General features: G+C 47.0%; 1 protein-coding gene across 1 annotated transcript; it reads right to left on the reverse strand.

Moving 5' to 3' along the window:
• Positions 1 to 9,423: 9,423 nt before the first annotated feature.
• Positions 9,424 to 9,895, reverse strand: LOC102874249 (proteasome maturation protein-like). Its single transcript, XM_006881558.1, has one exon. The coding sequence runs from the start codon at positions 9,847 to 9,849 to the stop codon at positions 9,424 to 9,426; it is 426 nt and encodes a 141-aa protein (XP_006881620.1). The 5' UTR covers positions 9,850 to 9,895.
• Positions 9,896 to 16,560: the final 6,665 nt, after the last annotated feature.

Raw genomic sequence — 16,560 nt, forward strand, 5'->3', positions numbered from 1 at the left:
AGGAGGCCCCTGGCTGCACCTTCTCCAGGACATAGTTGCTGGTTCTTTTGGTGGTCCATGAGATATTCATCCCTTGTTCACAGGATTGCTTTGAGCCATGGTCTCCTCAAAAGCACCTAACAACAACAAAGTTGTTTGAGGATGCACTACCTGAAATTTTGGAAGCCGTTTTGAAACCATGAGGGGTGACGCTTGAGTGCTAACGTCAACCCACTGAAGGTGGTGGAGCCTGAATATGAGCCCTAGCGGACAACCCTGAGGCTCTGAATTAACCAGCCCTGGCCTCCCTCAGTCTCCAGCTTTCCTACTTTTACTACAAGAGATCAATGGTCCTTACTGTTGAAGTTACATTGTTATTGTTAGGTACCATCATGTGGACTCCAACTCATTGCAGCTCTCCATGTTGCTGTTATGCGCTATTGATTTGCTTGTAACTCATAGCAACCCTATGTACAACAGCCCTGAACCCTGCTCTATCTTAAGCCAAACACATTGTCTTTGACATACCTAACCCCATTGCCCCAGTCATTGAGTCAATCCATCTCATCAAGCGTCTTCCTCTCTTTCACAGTCCTTCTATCCTTCCAAGCATGACGTCCCTCTCCAAGGACTGGTCCCTCCTGGCAACATGCCCAAAGTATGTCAGACAAAGCTTAAAAATGCTTGCCTCCAAGAAGCAGCTTGGTTTCATGCTCTCCAGGATGAACCTGTTTGTTCTTCTAGCAGTTCATGGTATAGTCAAGACTCTTTTCCAGAACCACAACTCAAAGGTATCAATTCTTTTCCTATCATCCTTAGTTACTATCCGGCTCTCTGATGCACAGCAAGGAATTGTGAAGATCATGGCCCGGATCAGGCCCACCTTAGACACTGTTGGTCTTCAGTACTCTGCAGCAGACCCCGACAGCAGATTTTCCCCAATGCAATTCATCTTTTAATTTCCTGGCTGCTGGTAACAAGAGTGTTGACTACGGAGCCAAGCAAGCTGAAACTGTTAACAATTTCAGTCTCTTTACGGAACTCTACATACAACAGAACAAAATCCTACCCAACTCTGCACTGTCCTTATACACCATGCTGTACGTAAGCTCACTGCTACAGTTACTATGTCAGTCGAACTCACAGAAGGTTTCTCTCTCTCTCTCTCAGCTCTCAGTTTTTTTAAGCAGGATGTCCTTCTTCAGAAACTGGTCCCTCTCAGTAACATGCCCCAAATATGTGAGACAAAGTTTCACCATCCTTGCTTCTAAGGAGCACTCTCACTGCACTGCTTCCTACACCGATCTGTTTGCTGTTTCAGAAGCTCACGGTATAGTCAATACTGTTCACCAACACTACAATTTGAAGGTGTCAATTCTTCTTCAGTCATCCTTATTCATTGTCCAGGTTTCAGATGCGCAGGAAACAACTGAAAACACTATGGCTTGGGTCAGGAAAACTTCAGTCTTTAAAATTCCTTTCTTGTTGGTTAGAAGTCTTTAAAGAAGTCTTTGGCAGCTGGTTTGCCCATTGCAATGTGCATGTTACTCGCAACTTAGAGCCTCCGATTGACATTCAAGTATAGATGTGGTGAAAACAGTTAAGAGGCAACACTACTCTAGACATTGTGCTTTGGGCTTTGAGGAGCTCATCAGTTCAAAGACAAAACTATTAAGTGTCCACACATTTAGTGCACTAGGTTTCTCTGGGGCCTTGACAACTCTAACTGGGTGCTCATTTCTTCTCTGCCCACCTATTCTATCCAGATACCAGCCACAGAGGAGATCCAGAGAAGGAGGGCCTTGCCAACTGACCAGAGGGAAGTCATCATGTCAGGGCACCTGGGTGGTCTCCTAAAAGCCTGGGGCCCTCTGTGCCACCCCAGGGAGGAAACAGAACACTCATTTCCAGACAAATGACCTTTGGGGTTTGTTATGAGTAGAGATTCCTTCTGGGGAACGTGATGGCTAGTGCTGGGAGCCTGGGCCCCCAGACTTAACCCCTAGGAATGTGAAGAGGAATCTCTGGGCCTCCACCCTTGGGGTCAGCTCTCACAGCCACCCCTCCAGCTCGAGGACTGCAGTCCCAGACAGCTCTGCTGCTCGCTGGGCTCTCTGATGTGGGTGGGCTTGGACCTCCCAATCCCAGGCTGAAAGGCATGTCAGCAGAGCAAAAAGAACTCCAGATTTCAAAATGAAGAAGCCCGGGGGCTGTTTCCTTCCTAGTCATGTGACTTTGGGCAGGTACACCTTTGGAAAGCCTCAGTTTTCACCTCTAGCAAATGGGGATAATTATTCTATCAACCTCATCACCAGGAAGGTGAAGCAATCCCATGTTCAAGGCTCAACATTTGAGGTGCCTCTCAAACTCGAGTGCAGATTCTACTTTTAATTCTCTGGTGACCCTATGTTTTACTTTTTTTTTAGGGCATGGGAGTTTTTATTTGGGGAGACATTTCATCACCAATGATGATACTGAGATTATTGGTACAAATTCATTTAGTTGGGTTTTTTCCTTTTATTTTCTGCCTCTGGCCTCCTGCCTTTGTTACTCCTCTTCCATTCTGGCCACTAGAATAGTCAACTATTCTGGCCACCCACGGGCCCTGCTTGGCATTCTCCAGGATCAAAACCCTTCTCCTGGCACTCAAGGCTGATCGCAGACACATCTCAGCCTTTTGGCCAGTGACCACCACTGTTCTCACACCTCAGCCCTGCAGGACAGCTACTGCCAAGCTGATTCTGACTCATGCTAACACCATAAGACACAATAGGACTGCCTCACCCATGAGGTTTCCAAGCCTGCAAATATTGGATCTACCCTGGACTTCCAAAAGAACAAACAAATCTACCTGGGAAGAATTGCACTCCGAGTTTGCATCCTTAGAAGCGCAGATGGTGAGACTTCATCTCACATATTTTGGGCATGCTATTAGTAAGGACCAGTTATGGAGGACATCATACTTTCTAGAGGGTCTTTGAATAAGAGGAAGGCATTCAATGAGATGCAATGACACAATACCTGCAACAATGGACTCAACACACCACTTACCTGAGGGTGGTGCAGGATAGGCAGTGCTGCTTCTGCTATATATGGGGAAAATCTGCAGTTAGGGCCCACTCCAAATTACTGAGTAATGATGTCAGTTTGAGGACTAAGGTGCGTCTGATTCAGGTCATGGTCTTTTCGATCACTTGCTATGCATCTGACAGCTGGAGAATGAAGGAGAAAAATTGATGCCTTTGAGCCGTGGTGTTGGAAAGAGCACTGGACATCTCATGAAAGGCCAAGAAAACAGGTATGTCTTGGAGATGTGCAACCAGAGTGCTCTCTGGAGGCAAGAATGATGAGGCTTCACCTTGCATACTTTGGACATGTTGCTAGGAGGGACTATTCCTTGGAGAGGGACATGATTTTCGGAAGGGTGGATGGTCAGCAAAGGAGAGGAAGACCCTTGGCCAGGTGGATTGACACTATGACTGCCACAGTGGGCTCTGGTGTGTCAGGAAGTGTGAAGATGGCTCAGGATAGGACAGGGTTCAGATCCACTGTTCACAGGTTCACGATGAGTCCTACTCAAGTCCATAGCACTAACAACAACAATAACAACAACAACATGAGTTGGAGAGGGACCTCTGGTGGCGCAGTCTGTAGGGAGTCGCACTGCTAACTCAAAGGTCACGCCTCTGATGGTGTAAGCCCACCAACAGCTTTGCAGGGGAAGATGGACCACCTCTCCTCTTACGCTAGATTTACAGCCATGGGAACCCAATGGAAGGTCAGCTACGAGTCAGTTCTCATTTGAAGACTATGAGTTTATGAGTTGGCGATGACTGGATGGTACCTAACATCAACGGCAGCCTACTCTTAGGGACCATCACTGAGAGGTAATCATCTCTTTATTCTACCCTTCACCTTAACTGTGAAGCTGTCTGGGAGAATCTAAGTCTGACTTATCTCTACACCCTCAGGCCCTGATCCTTGGTACTGATGGTCAGCACAGTTCTTTAAGCTGAAACAGCAGCAAGTGAATTCAGACTCATAGTAACTCTATAAACCCACACACAGGGCTTCTGAGACTGTAAGTCTTTATAGACTCTGACTGACACATCATTTTCCTGCAGGACCACAGGTGGGTTTGAACCACTGAACTTCCTGTTAGGAGTTGAGCACTTAACCACTGTTCCACTAGGGCTTTAAGTTGAAGATACTTCTACAACACATATTTAGGACAATTAGTAGTGATGGGAACTATTCTAAGCACTTAATATTAGGAGCACTGGTGGTGTAGTGTATAACATATCAGGCGGATAACTGAAAGGCTGGTGGTTTGAGTCCACCAACTGCAGAAAGATGGGTAGTTCTCTCTGGTTAAGATTTACAGTCTTGGCAGTCAGTGGAAGATCATCACAAATCAGACTGGCCTGAAGGCAGAGGGTTTGGTTTGTTTGTTTGTTTAGAACAAACAGGTTCGTCCTGGAGAGGGTGAAATCAGGCTGTTTCTTGGAGGCAAGGATTCTGAAGCTTCGTCTGACATAGTTTGGGCATGTTGCAAGGAAGGACCAATCCTTGGAGAGGGACATCATGTTTGGGAGGGTGGAGGGACAGCGCAAGAGAGGAAGACCCTCGATGAGATGGATTGACTCAGTGACTGGGGTAATGGGGTAGGTGTATCAGAGACAATAAGGTTGGCTCAGGATAGAGTAGGGTTCAGAGCTGTTGTATACAGGGTCATTATGAGTTGCAAGTGAGTTGATGGCACAAAACAAGAAGATTAAATCATTTGTTTATCTTGACAACCTTGTAAAAGATGTGCTGCTATTCTCACTGTCCCATTTACAGGTGGAGAAATTGAGTCACAAAGAAGTTAAACTCCCAGAGTTATACAGCCAGGGAAGGGTATTGCTGGACACAAACCCAGGCAGCCTGGGACCCTGGGTTGTACATCGGTTAATAACACACTCGGCTGCTAACTGAAAGGTGGTGGTGGGTGTTGTTAGGTGATGGGAAGCTGAGTAGGACTCACTGCAATCCTTTGAACAGTAGACCTGAGTCTTGTCCTATCCTTGTCATCCTCATCATTTCTTACCACTCTGGCTGCACTTTCCCAAGACATATCTGTTTTGTTCTTTTGATTATCCATGGGGTAATCAGCATACTCTTCTCCAACACCACAACTCAAAGGCATCAATTCTTTTTTTCATTTCTATTCATTGCCCAACTCTCAGATACAAGCTAGTGGTTGAAAAAACTATGGCCTAAATCAGGCACACCTTAGTCTTCAAACTTGCATCATTGCTCCAACTGAAAGGTTAGACATACAAATCCACCTAGAGGCATTTGCAAAGGCTTGGTGATTGATTTCCAAGAATCGAGCCATTTGAAAACAAGCTGACAGATGGCAACTGGTAATGAGAGTGAGTTGCAAGCCCTTCCCTGGATGAAACTGCTCTCTGAGTACTGTATGGAAAGGTCCTGGCCCCTCAGCCCAGCCCAGGTACCTTGACCAGGAGGCTCACACTGGCCTGAGGACCTTGCCCCTTCTCTGCCACCCACCAGAATCCTTCACTCCCCAGGTGGGCCACGGAGGAAAACAAGACCCAGCTGCAGCCTTTGATGCCCCTGCCAAGCTGACACTTTGAGGACCAAGGGTGCCCAGGGGATCCCAGCCCAGCAGCTGGACTGGCCTTGGGGCCAGTGTTTCCGTAAACACCCAGTGAGCCAGCCCTGCGTGGTCAGCCCTGGGGCCGCTGGCCGAGAGCAGCAGCGGTTTGGCTGAGGTGGCACGGTTTCCTCTAACACGGCCACTTCCACCCCTCAGCCTGGCTGGGCTTCCAGTAATGAAGTGTTTACACTGAGGCTGTGGGACTGAGGCTGAGGGGGACGTGGAGGAAATAGGTGGCTTGGCTCATCCCCCCACCTGTGGCTGCCGCGAGGAGTGTGGGAGCAGGGGCTGAAGGGCGGGGGCAGAACCTGAAGGAAGGAGGGTGGGCATAGGGCTACCATTTGACGTCGCTCTGACCAGCCATTTAACAAGCCTGCCTTGAAAATAAGGTCCAGAGTGGGGCAGCAACTCACTCAAGGTCACACAGCGAGTGGGAGATGTGCCAGACCTTGAACTGTGGCGATCTCCTCTCTCCCGACCACCTCTACGTCCCTGTTCAAATCTTAGGCACGGACCCAGGAGCTTTCAGGAGCACAGTGGATAAGAGAAGGGCCTCAGAGACCAATCAGCTAGCTTCAAATCCCAGCTCTGCCCCTGCTGGCTACATGACCTTGAGACATTTATGTAACTTCTTGGTGCCTCAGTTTCTCCAGCGGTTAAGTGAGGTTAGTAAACGGTGCATACTTTAGAGGGTTATGGTGTAGATATAAGTAACCACCTGTGTTCTCATTTCTTTGTTCTTGCCTTTCTCTCTGTCTGAATTGCTTCTCTACCTGGATAATTCCGATTCTTGCTTCAAGACTCAGCCCACATATCCCCTCCTCCAGGAAGCCTTCCAGGATTACCTTCTCCATAGTAAGCCCTCCATGAACTCTCGCTGTATGTGGGCTCTCACTCTCCCTTCACACTGTGGGGAAATAGCTCCAGAGACAAGACCGAGCATGTTTTACAGATCACAGGGCCAGCTCCTCGCTGCCTCCTGGAATGCCCTGAGAAATTGCGTTTGAGCTGAGTGGAATCGCTAGTTTACTGTAGGGGGAAGGAAGGGCCTACAGAGAGAAAAAGAAAAATTATTATTATTCTTTTTTAATCTTGTAGGATGAGGAGATAAGAGAAGCAGATGAATGGACCATATGGTGGGGATCATTCCCTTTGGCCACGGGTTTTCCAACAGAACTCAAGGACAGGAAGGGGTTCAGGGGCTGCTTTGGGGTGAGTGTCTAGTGCCCACTACCTACTCCTGCCCAAACAGCTTCAGCTGGCCCTGTTTCAAATCCTAGAGTTTGGTAGCTCATAAATATATGAAACCCCTAGGAGTCATCACCTTAAGAACATCCAAGCCTGAGGTTTCAAAAAGTGGGTACAGGGACTGAAGCTCCCCTCCTCCCCACCTGAGGATGCCGGGTGGGGGACAAGCTGATGAGTGGCCGCTGACTCACCCCTTCTCAGCATATCCCATGACTGGGAGCCCCGTGGGGGTGGCCCTTCACAGATGCCTCTGCTTCCCCGCCTCCGCTCGCCCCTAAAGCACAGTGACTGGGAGCAATTAACTCCTCCTTGGGGAGGCCAGATGTCCACGTGGGCATGGTTTCTGCTGACCACATGTGACTCAGGGGCCCCTCACAGCTGGAAGAGCTCCAGGAAGTCACAGAGGGCAGATCTACCATGTCACAGCCAGGGACATTGAGGCCCAGAGAGGCTAGGGTTCACCTAGGGTCCTAAGAGGGCAGAGATCAGAAAGGAACCTGGATTCTGACACCTGGCCCAGTGCTTTTCTCCCTTGCCACAGCCTCAAGTTGCAAATGCTGTTCCCAGCCCCCGGACTCACACACACAGAACCCTCTGGGGACCAGGGTCCTCCAGCTTCATCTCTCCCCATATCTCCTTGGCTTCTCACAGTTTCACCCAGACTCAGCTCCTCACAGCCCCTCAACAGCTCAAACGCTCTAACTTCTGTCAGGCCTTTGCTCTTACCTGACTGAACCTTTTGAATTATTTCTTCCCCTGGACAAGCCCTACTCTTGCTCCAGAACTCAGCTCAGGAGTCACCTTCTCCAGGAAGCCTTCCAAGGCCACCTCCCCAGCATGAGTCCTCAGCACCTGGTATTTTCCCACTTATCGTCCTGTTCTTCGCCATCTCTCTCCTTGTCTCTCTCTCCTAGGCTGTAAGTTTATTGAGAGTCAAACTCAAGACTCAAACCTCATTGCTCAGAAGCAACTCATAGCTGACCCTCCATGGGGCTTCTGCACCTGTAAATCACATCGGAGGAGGTCGCCCCTTTGCTCTGGGAGGAGCTGGTGGATTTGAACCTCCAGAGAAGGGCCACCTTTGAGTTAACAGCACAGCCTCCTACGGACTGTACCAGCAGAGCTCCGTCCTCGCACTCTATAGGTTTGTAAATAAGTCCCCCTGTCAATTTCCAGAGCCCTTTCCACGTCCCTCGTGTCCTGCCCCAGATCCCCCCGCAGGCTTGTTTATGATCCATCAGCTGCATCCTTGATACAACCTGGCGTCAGTTCCCTCTCCCAGCGAATGAAGACCACTTCACCGCCAGGAGCCCTCCGCTCACACAGTCTGTGCAGCTGCACGCAGAGCTGTCACATGTGCGTGCCAGGAGTGCCACAGTCATCCCCATGCTGGGGCCATGTGGCTCTCTGCACGTGCATTCTTGTCAGCTCAGACTGGAATCAAGAGTTAAGCAGTTCAAGTCCCACCGCTCTCCCAGAGATTCTGTCATGGCATCTGGGCTCTGAATGTGTGACAAGACGTCAAAGAGGCCTGAAGCCTCAAACTGTAGACCAGCTGGGCAGCCAGCAGTCCCCATGAGCTCGTCCCAGCACAGCCAGGGGCAGGGCTAGCGTGGAGGCAGCCCGGTCTGGAGAGGCCGGACACAGCGAGCCATGGCCATGTGCTGGATCTCTTCCACAGCTCACATGGCTGTGACAGGTAAAGACCTGTAAGAACCCATGTATGTCTAACTGCTGGGAGTCTTAGTGACGCTAATTCACAGGACCCCATGTGAGTCAGGGTGGAACTGCACACCATGGGGCATTCCGTGGCTGATGCTTTGGAAGTCCATTTTTCAGGCTTTCTTCCAATGACCACTGAGCGAACTCAACCCACCCGGAGGCTCAGGATATCACTGCTGCCATGTGCTGTTTAATTGCTTCCATTCACAGCAGCCTTTCTGCTCACCTCCTGTGCATCTGAGAGCTGGACAGTGAATAAGTACAACAGAAGAAGAATAAAACGCCCTTGAGTTGTGGTGTTGGAGAAGAGTACAAAATATCTCATGGGCTGCCAAAATAACAAACAGGTATGACTTGGGAGAAAGTATAACCAGAGCATTACCTAGAGACAAGGATGCTGAAGCTTTGTCTCACATACTTTGGGCGTGCTGTTAGGAGGGGCTGTTTCCTGGAGAGGGACACTATGCTTGGAAAGGTGGGAGGTGAGTGGAAGAGAAGATCCTCAAATGAGATGGACTGATAGAGTGACTGCGGCAATGGGCATGATAAATACGTGTCAAAGGACGATAAAGGTGGCACAGGGTATAAGAGTTCAGGTCTGTTGTTTATAGAGTTGCTATGAGTCATATTTGACTTGATGACACCTAACAACACAGCAACCCTATAGGACTGACTTTGTTGAACTGCCCCATTGGGTTTTCCATATTGTGAACTTTTTTTTTTAGTGTGTCAGTACTTTTAATGTTGTACACAGCCAAGCAGACAGATCTGGATGCCCTTTGGCCTTCAGGTGTGCTGCCAGCGTCACTCTACAGCAAACCCAGCTTGTACTCCACCATCGAGTGTGGCTCACCCATGATTTCGCTTTGGGACGGATCATTAAGAATATCTTCAAATCCAATGGTCTCATCATTCCCCCTCAAAATATCAAGTGAGAGGTTTGAACTTGGAAGAAATGGGAGACGCTGAGCCTGCTGCACGGCCTTGAACTCCATCTGCAGCTTCAGGGGGGCAAACAGACCCTGGATGTTCCTCAGGGTGGAAAAGTTCATTTTATTCTGGTTGAGCTGGAAATTTTTTTCTGATAACTCAAGAGGATGACTGGGCAAAAGTTCATTTTTCACACAAGAAAAATCTTTTCGAAGAAGATCATGGCTTTCAAAAGGGCCACTGGCTGATAGTTCAGTTACTGGGATGCTATTTTTTAGCTGAGATCCAAGTCCTCTGGAATTCATCTTGAGCCACTTTCGGTACAGCCGCTCAGCTCCGCTGCCCTCAGCCAGACCCCCATATTGTGATCTTTTTAGAAGCAGATTGTCAGGCCCTTTCTCCTTGGAGCTGCGGGTGAGTTTGAACCACTGACCTCCCCAGACAGTAGCCAAGCATGTAACCATTTTGTCAGCAGGTTCCTTGAGCTCAGGGTGGAAAGGACCAAAATATAACAGAAACATTTGCAGGAACGAATCAATGGACTAGAGAAAAAAGAATGTGGGAGATTGTAAGAAGCAAGACTGACTCTAGGACAAAATTAACGGGAAGGAAGAGATTCAAGACATGACAGACCATCAACAAAAGACAGACAGTGCAAATAAGTCAAATAGATAGAACACAGCAGAAAGAAGCATGGACGATAGTAACATCAGAAGCAATTACAAGCTGTTATGTGCTTATGAATTTAAAAACTTGGAGAAAATAGGTAAGTTTCTAGAAAATCATAAAATGCCCAAAGATTAGTCCATGAAGAAACAGTTTGAATCGGCCAATCAGTACTACAAACCCTGACATGATAGCCAATCCTTCTCACCCCCCAAAATCAGATCCATATGGTCTTAGGGGTGAGTTCTGCTAAATTTTAAGAAGTAATTAATTCCTATATAAGAATATATATTCCTATATATGAATTGCTCTAAAAATTTAAAAGAAGGAAGATTATTCTGTTTTTTTTTTGTTTTTAGACAAGTGTAATTCACACTCCAAAAAGTAGGTAAGACTATTCAGCTAGGCCCCTAAAGGTAGGCATCAGTACCACCACCCCACCACCCCCCGCCCACAACTCCTGTCCACGGACTTCCTCCCAGACCAGATCATGCAGAATACTTAAAAACAAAACCCAAACTCCACTCACTGTCAGAGAGTCAATTCCAACTCATATCAAACTTACACTGAGTTTCCAAGGTTGTGAATAATGGGAGGAGATTACCCATCTTTATCCAAAGGATCTATGGGTGAATTCAAGGCAGAGATTTGATGTCTTTTGATTAGCAGCACAATATGCTGTGGACTGTGCCACCAATGTTCCAAGACAGAATCCTTCGAAATGCTTATTATCAACTTTAATCATAGAATAAGGTGAGAAGATCACTCAGTGGTAAGAAGCTGCGCTGCAATCTCAAAGTCACACAGTTTGAATCCACCAGCTGCTCCATGGGAGAAGGATGGGCGTCTCCTCTCATGTGATTAACGGCCTCTGAAAACCCACTGGAGGGTGAGCTATGGGTTGGCTTTGACTTAATGGCACACAAAAACAACACAAACTATTTAACTGTAATATTTCCTAGATTAGGAGACTATTAACAGCAGTTCATTTTGTCAAATTTACTACACTGAATTACATTATTACTTGCAACATTATGAGTAACTGAATTGAAGTCTTTTTCCATTTTCCCCTTTAATTACTACTTTGTTCTCAAAAGACTTATTGGTATAGATTCACAAGTGGTAATTACTGAAACAGTGTAACTAACACATCAAAAAGTTAACACAATCAGAGACTATAAAAACTAAGTGCTTGTAGTGCATGTAGGAAAAAACCAAATGATTCAAAGCATGATTGTCACTGAGTAATGGCAGCTCTTAACTGGATAAATTAGAAGGCTCAGAAAGTACCTTAGCATGGCATTTTAACCTTGCAGGTATATTAATGCAAGGAAACTGGGTTCATGGTTTATGAAAAATGTTATGACTATATCTAACCACAGTGATATTTTTATATAATAAATTTCTACTGAAATATTGCACAAAAATCTTGCAGACAGTTGTTTTGGTGTTACTCTCTGTCTGATGTAGTGCAGAGATACTTCACATGGATGACTTTAACAAGCACAAACTTACTATCTCACAGTACAGGAGACTTCTTTTTGTTATGTGCCATCTGAATTCAGGAGGCCAATGCTAGAGAAGTAATTTCTATTAACACTGGGGAAGGTCCTTCTCTCCTCTCAATATTTATGGGCTCAGCATTCCTCAAAGAGCTCCTTGGGTCTTGGCGTCAATCCTCCACTGGGTATAGGAAGTTCTCACCAAAATGGCCCCAGATCCATAGAGTTCCTGGCTCTTCTTTCTGTATAGGCCAAAGATTCTCAGGTCTCTGATTGTTTATTTCATTTCCTTTATATTGAAAAATACATTGACCCAAGAAATAGCGTACTTAGTTTTTAAGCAAATAAGGTGTATGTGACTTAAAAAAAAAAACACCACCAAACAAACAACATCCAACCAACTCCACAATCCCTTTGCTCATTAGCTTCCTATGCCTACTATGTGCATTGTTTGTGTTACTCACATCAGTGCATTATATGTAAAACTACTGCAACTCAGTAGGTTGTATTCTGTCTCATTAACATCACAGAAGTGAGGTAATCACATAGGGTAACTACATCCGATCACAAAATGAAAGACAATTATATAATACTGAGAATCATGATCTGGTCAAGTTGGCTTATATTGGGGTGAGGGTGGGACACAATTCAATCCATAACACAACAGTCTAACAGTGTCACTTGGTGAAGTTCATACCTCTGCACTCCGCCCCCCCCACCTCACAATGAGATCACTAACTAGAGAAAAATAAAATGACAGGTCCATTCCATTGCTGAACAGAGATGAAAAATGAAAAGTGAAACATTTTTATGTTCTTGTAAGACACTTTCAAATGACTGATACCTTTGAATTATAATGTGGCAAAGAATACTGATTATATCACAGGCTGCCAAAAGAACAAACAATTGGAAGCAATGTAGCCATAGTTCTACTTCAAAAAAGAATGGTGAAACTCTGTCTCACATACTTTGGCACAACAGCTCACTGTGTGGGGTGCTCACTACCAGATATTCTCATTGTTACCAAACTCAGGCTTTCAATTCCTAGGACCTCACTATGTGATCTCACATGGCTAAAGCGATTTTGCAGGTGTGATTAAATTCAGGATCTTGAGGTAGGGGATTCTCCTGGGTTACCTAGGTAGGCCCAGGATAATCACAAGTGTGAGGGCAGAAGCCGAGGTTGGACTGATGTGCTTTGAAGATGCAGGAAGGAGCTCCGAACCACGTGACATCAAGTCTAACTCCTACTCATTGCGACTCCGTGTTCAACAGAACAACACCTGGCTGGGTCCTGCGCCATCCTCCCATTTGTGCTATGTTAAAGTCATTGTTTCTGTCACCGTGTCGGTCATCTCATTGAGGGTCTTCCTCTACCTCGCTGACCCTCTGCGTTTCCCAGGATGAAGTCTTCCTCCAAGGACTGGCCTCCCCTGATAACATGCCCCAAAAGGAGCCTCAAGAAGATAGAAAAGACAAGCAAACAGATAATCAAGCCCCCGGAGGTTTTGGAAGGAACCAGCTCCGCCAGCAATGGATGTTAGCCCTGCGAGACTCATGCCAGAGCCCTGGTGATGTAGTGGTTCAAGTGCAAGGCTATCAACTGAAAGGTCAGTAGTTCGAACTACAGTGGAGCTGCTTCATTAGATGTGACAATCTACTTCAGGAAAGATTACAGCTTTGGAAACTCTGAGAGGCAATTCTCATCTCTCCTACAGGGTCTTGGTGAGCAGGCATGAACTCCATGACCTAGGGTTTTTAATTCCTTTATTTTTACCTTTAAATTTTTTTTAAATGTTAAGATTTTATTTACAAAGCTACTTTGTTGTACAGTACCTTTAAATTTTTTAAAATCAATCTTCTTATGTCTTCTGTCTCTGTGGGACAAGATCTTCTCTCTTATTTCCTCTTTAAATAGTAACTTCACACACATCTTCCATGAACTATATTTTTTATTTTATTGTCTTAATTACATATTAATTAGGTATCATTTATCACTACATAACTTTTTTACAAGTAAAATTAAATTTCACTTCATCATTCATGTACATTTTGTTCAGTAACATTAATTTCAGTACCTACAATGTAACCACATTTCCCCCACTTCCTCCCTATAATTCTCATTTCCACTGATCCTTCCATGTCTCTCGGTGCCTCCCTTTCTTGAATGATACTGTGCTGATCATCTCTCTATAGGATATCGCCTTTTACTTCATTTTTAAAAAGCTGTGTTGGACTTCTGACTTCAGAATTGAGAACTGAAAGGTAAATACATCTGTGTCATCTTAAACCATTAAGTTTGGGGTAACTGGTTAAAACCACACAGGAAAGTGGCAATTCAGAAGCGTGCATTGATTGTGATACTACACACCAAACTGACATAACGAGAACTCAACCAGATACAGCTGTTACTGTGGAGCAGACGCTCCCACACTTCCCGAGGAGGGGCCGAGGGAGCCTTCTGGTGGGAAGACCAATGGCAGGACTTGTCTTCAAGCTGCTTTTTGTAGGGCAAACCCTATCTTATACAACAGCTGTTGCTTTTGTTAGATATCGCTGATTTCACCCGGACCTATGGTGATCCTAAGCCAAAAGCGGCTCACTCCTGCTTCATCCCCATAATTGGTTTCAGATCAGACTATTGTGACACATAGGATTGCTATTGGCTGACTGTAAGTAGAGTACCAGGCCTTTCTTCCTAGTGTGGCTAGCCTGGAAGCTCCACTTTAACCAAAACCATAGCAACCAGCGCACCTGCCTCTCACGACACACAGGTGGTGGCTGTGCATAAGGTGTATCAGCACGGAATGGAACCCAGGTCTCCCACATGGAAGGGGAGGGCCACTGTCTTTTTTCATTACTTGTCCCATACTGTCCCACTGCCATTCTGACTATTAGCAAGGCTTCATGAATTTTCTGAGGCTATAAATCTGAATAAGAATAGATGGTCCATCTTTCTCCCTAGGGAGCTGGAGGATTTGAACTGCTGACTCATTAGTTAGCAGCCCAATGCTTAACCTATTGAGCTATGGAGACTGGTAGATTGGTGTTTGTGTTACATGTCGTCTAGTCAGAAGCAACTCCTACCTGACCTTCTAGCAGGTTTCCAGAGACTGTAAATCACACAGGAGGAAACCACCCATCTTTTCCCCATGAAGCAGCAGGTGGATTGGAACCTTGTACCTTCTGGTTAGCAGTGCAACTCCTTATTCATTAGGCCACCAGAGCTTTCCCCTTAACAATCCTGCCATCTTTTACATTGCCTACACATTCGCTCAAAGAGCAAGGCTTCAATGGTGCTTAGTGATGTTTTACAAAACACTGATGGAAGTATTGCTTTCCACATTCAGTGCATTATTATGATAACTGAGGTTTAGGGTGCTGGTGGAGATTGTGGGGCTAAAATCTTTCTCCCTCACCCCTTGACACAGTTCAGTTATTCTAAGATCACACCTTTTTTTGGGGGGGTCTAGTGTAGTGTTTATTCTAATTTTTATTATTCTTCTATAAATCTAAGGTCACATCTTTAATATTCATTCATGTGACCTGCATCTGCCCTCCATGGCTAAAATGCTGCAGACGTTCCCCAGCTACTCGTGGTATGAGTTTGCTGGTGTCTGCTGTCCCGGTCACCTGCCATGGAGCCTGCCCCTGACCCATGTGTCACATAAAGGAGTCATTCCACAGAGTTTTCTAGTCTAGAACTTTTATACACATGGATCTCCAGGCTTTTCTTTTGCAGAGCCCCTGAGAGGGTTCGAACTGCCAACCTTTCAGCTAGCAGATGATGGCAAAGCACTTATACCACCCAGGCTCCCACATGTGCCTTACTGCCACCCAGGAAACAGGGGTCTCTGAGGGTGTCAGGGCCACAGTTTGATTTACACCTAAATGTGGGTTGGGTGAGCTTCTGGAAAGGTTTGAGGTGTTGAGTAAAGCCCTACTAGGGGCTGGACTTCTCATCTCTCAGAAGGAGACAGAGGTTCCTTGCCACGCTCTGTGCTCACTGCACTCCGCACCCTGGAAGGTTCCAGCAGCACTAGGCCCTCTGCTCCCAGGAAGGCCAGTCCTCTTGGTCTTCCCCAGGCACCTGCGCATGGCCTTCCCTCTGCCTGGAACACACCCTCCGCAGCCCCTCTCCATGGCTCTCTGAAAAGTGTCCCCTTCCCCCTTCCTCAGTATCTCCAGGAACACCCCCTGGCTGTTTGCTCAAGGTCATCACCCCACCAACCTTGCCCCCCTGTCATTGTTGTGTCCCTAGCCTCTGGCAAAGGTGACTCCGGAGTTGGCAGAATTCATGGATTTGGCTAAGCTACACTGTCTGCCTAGCATGCTCCCCAAATGCACACAGTAGGCCCAACCTGCTCAGGGCTGTCCACTGGGTCCTGGGGAGCCGGCCGTGGGGAGGCCTTGCAGTTCCCAGAGGCAGCAAGCAGTCCAGGGAAATTCTGCCCTGGGTCACACCCACCTCTGGACGGCTGCCCACCTCCCTGCCAGAAACCGCAGGCTGGGTTGAGGCTCCTCGGAGTCCAGCTACGGGCCGGCCGAAAGGGCTTGGGTCAGGTCTCCAGAGGGGGCTCCGCTGCTGCCTGGGTCAACAGGCCCCTCCTGGGGCCAGGCAGGGCGAGGGCAGGACTACAGCTGTCAGAGCGGCCCTCTGGGGCTGGGCAAGGCCAATGGGGGCCCTGCCAGCTGGTCACAGGCTCCTGACTCTAGCACTGGCTCTGGGTTTTACACGTGGGCGTGCGCTCTCTCTCTCTCTCTCTCACACACACACACGCACACACACACACACACACTCTGTCTCTGTCTCTGTCTCTCTCTCTCTCTCTCTCACACACACACACA

This window comes from Elephantulus edwardii, unplaced genomic scaffold (assembly GCF_000299155.1).
Source record: "Elephantulus edwardii isolate Elephantulus edwardi_28Jun2011 unplaced genomic scaffold, EleEdw1.0 scaffold00015, whole genome shotgun sequence".
Lineage (NCBI taxonomy): Eukaryota > Metazoa > Chordata > Mammalia > Macroscelidea > Macroscelididae > Elephantulus > Elephantulus edwardii.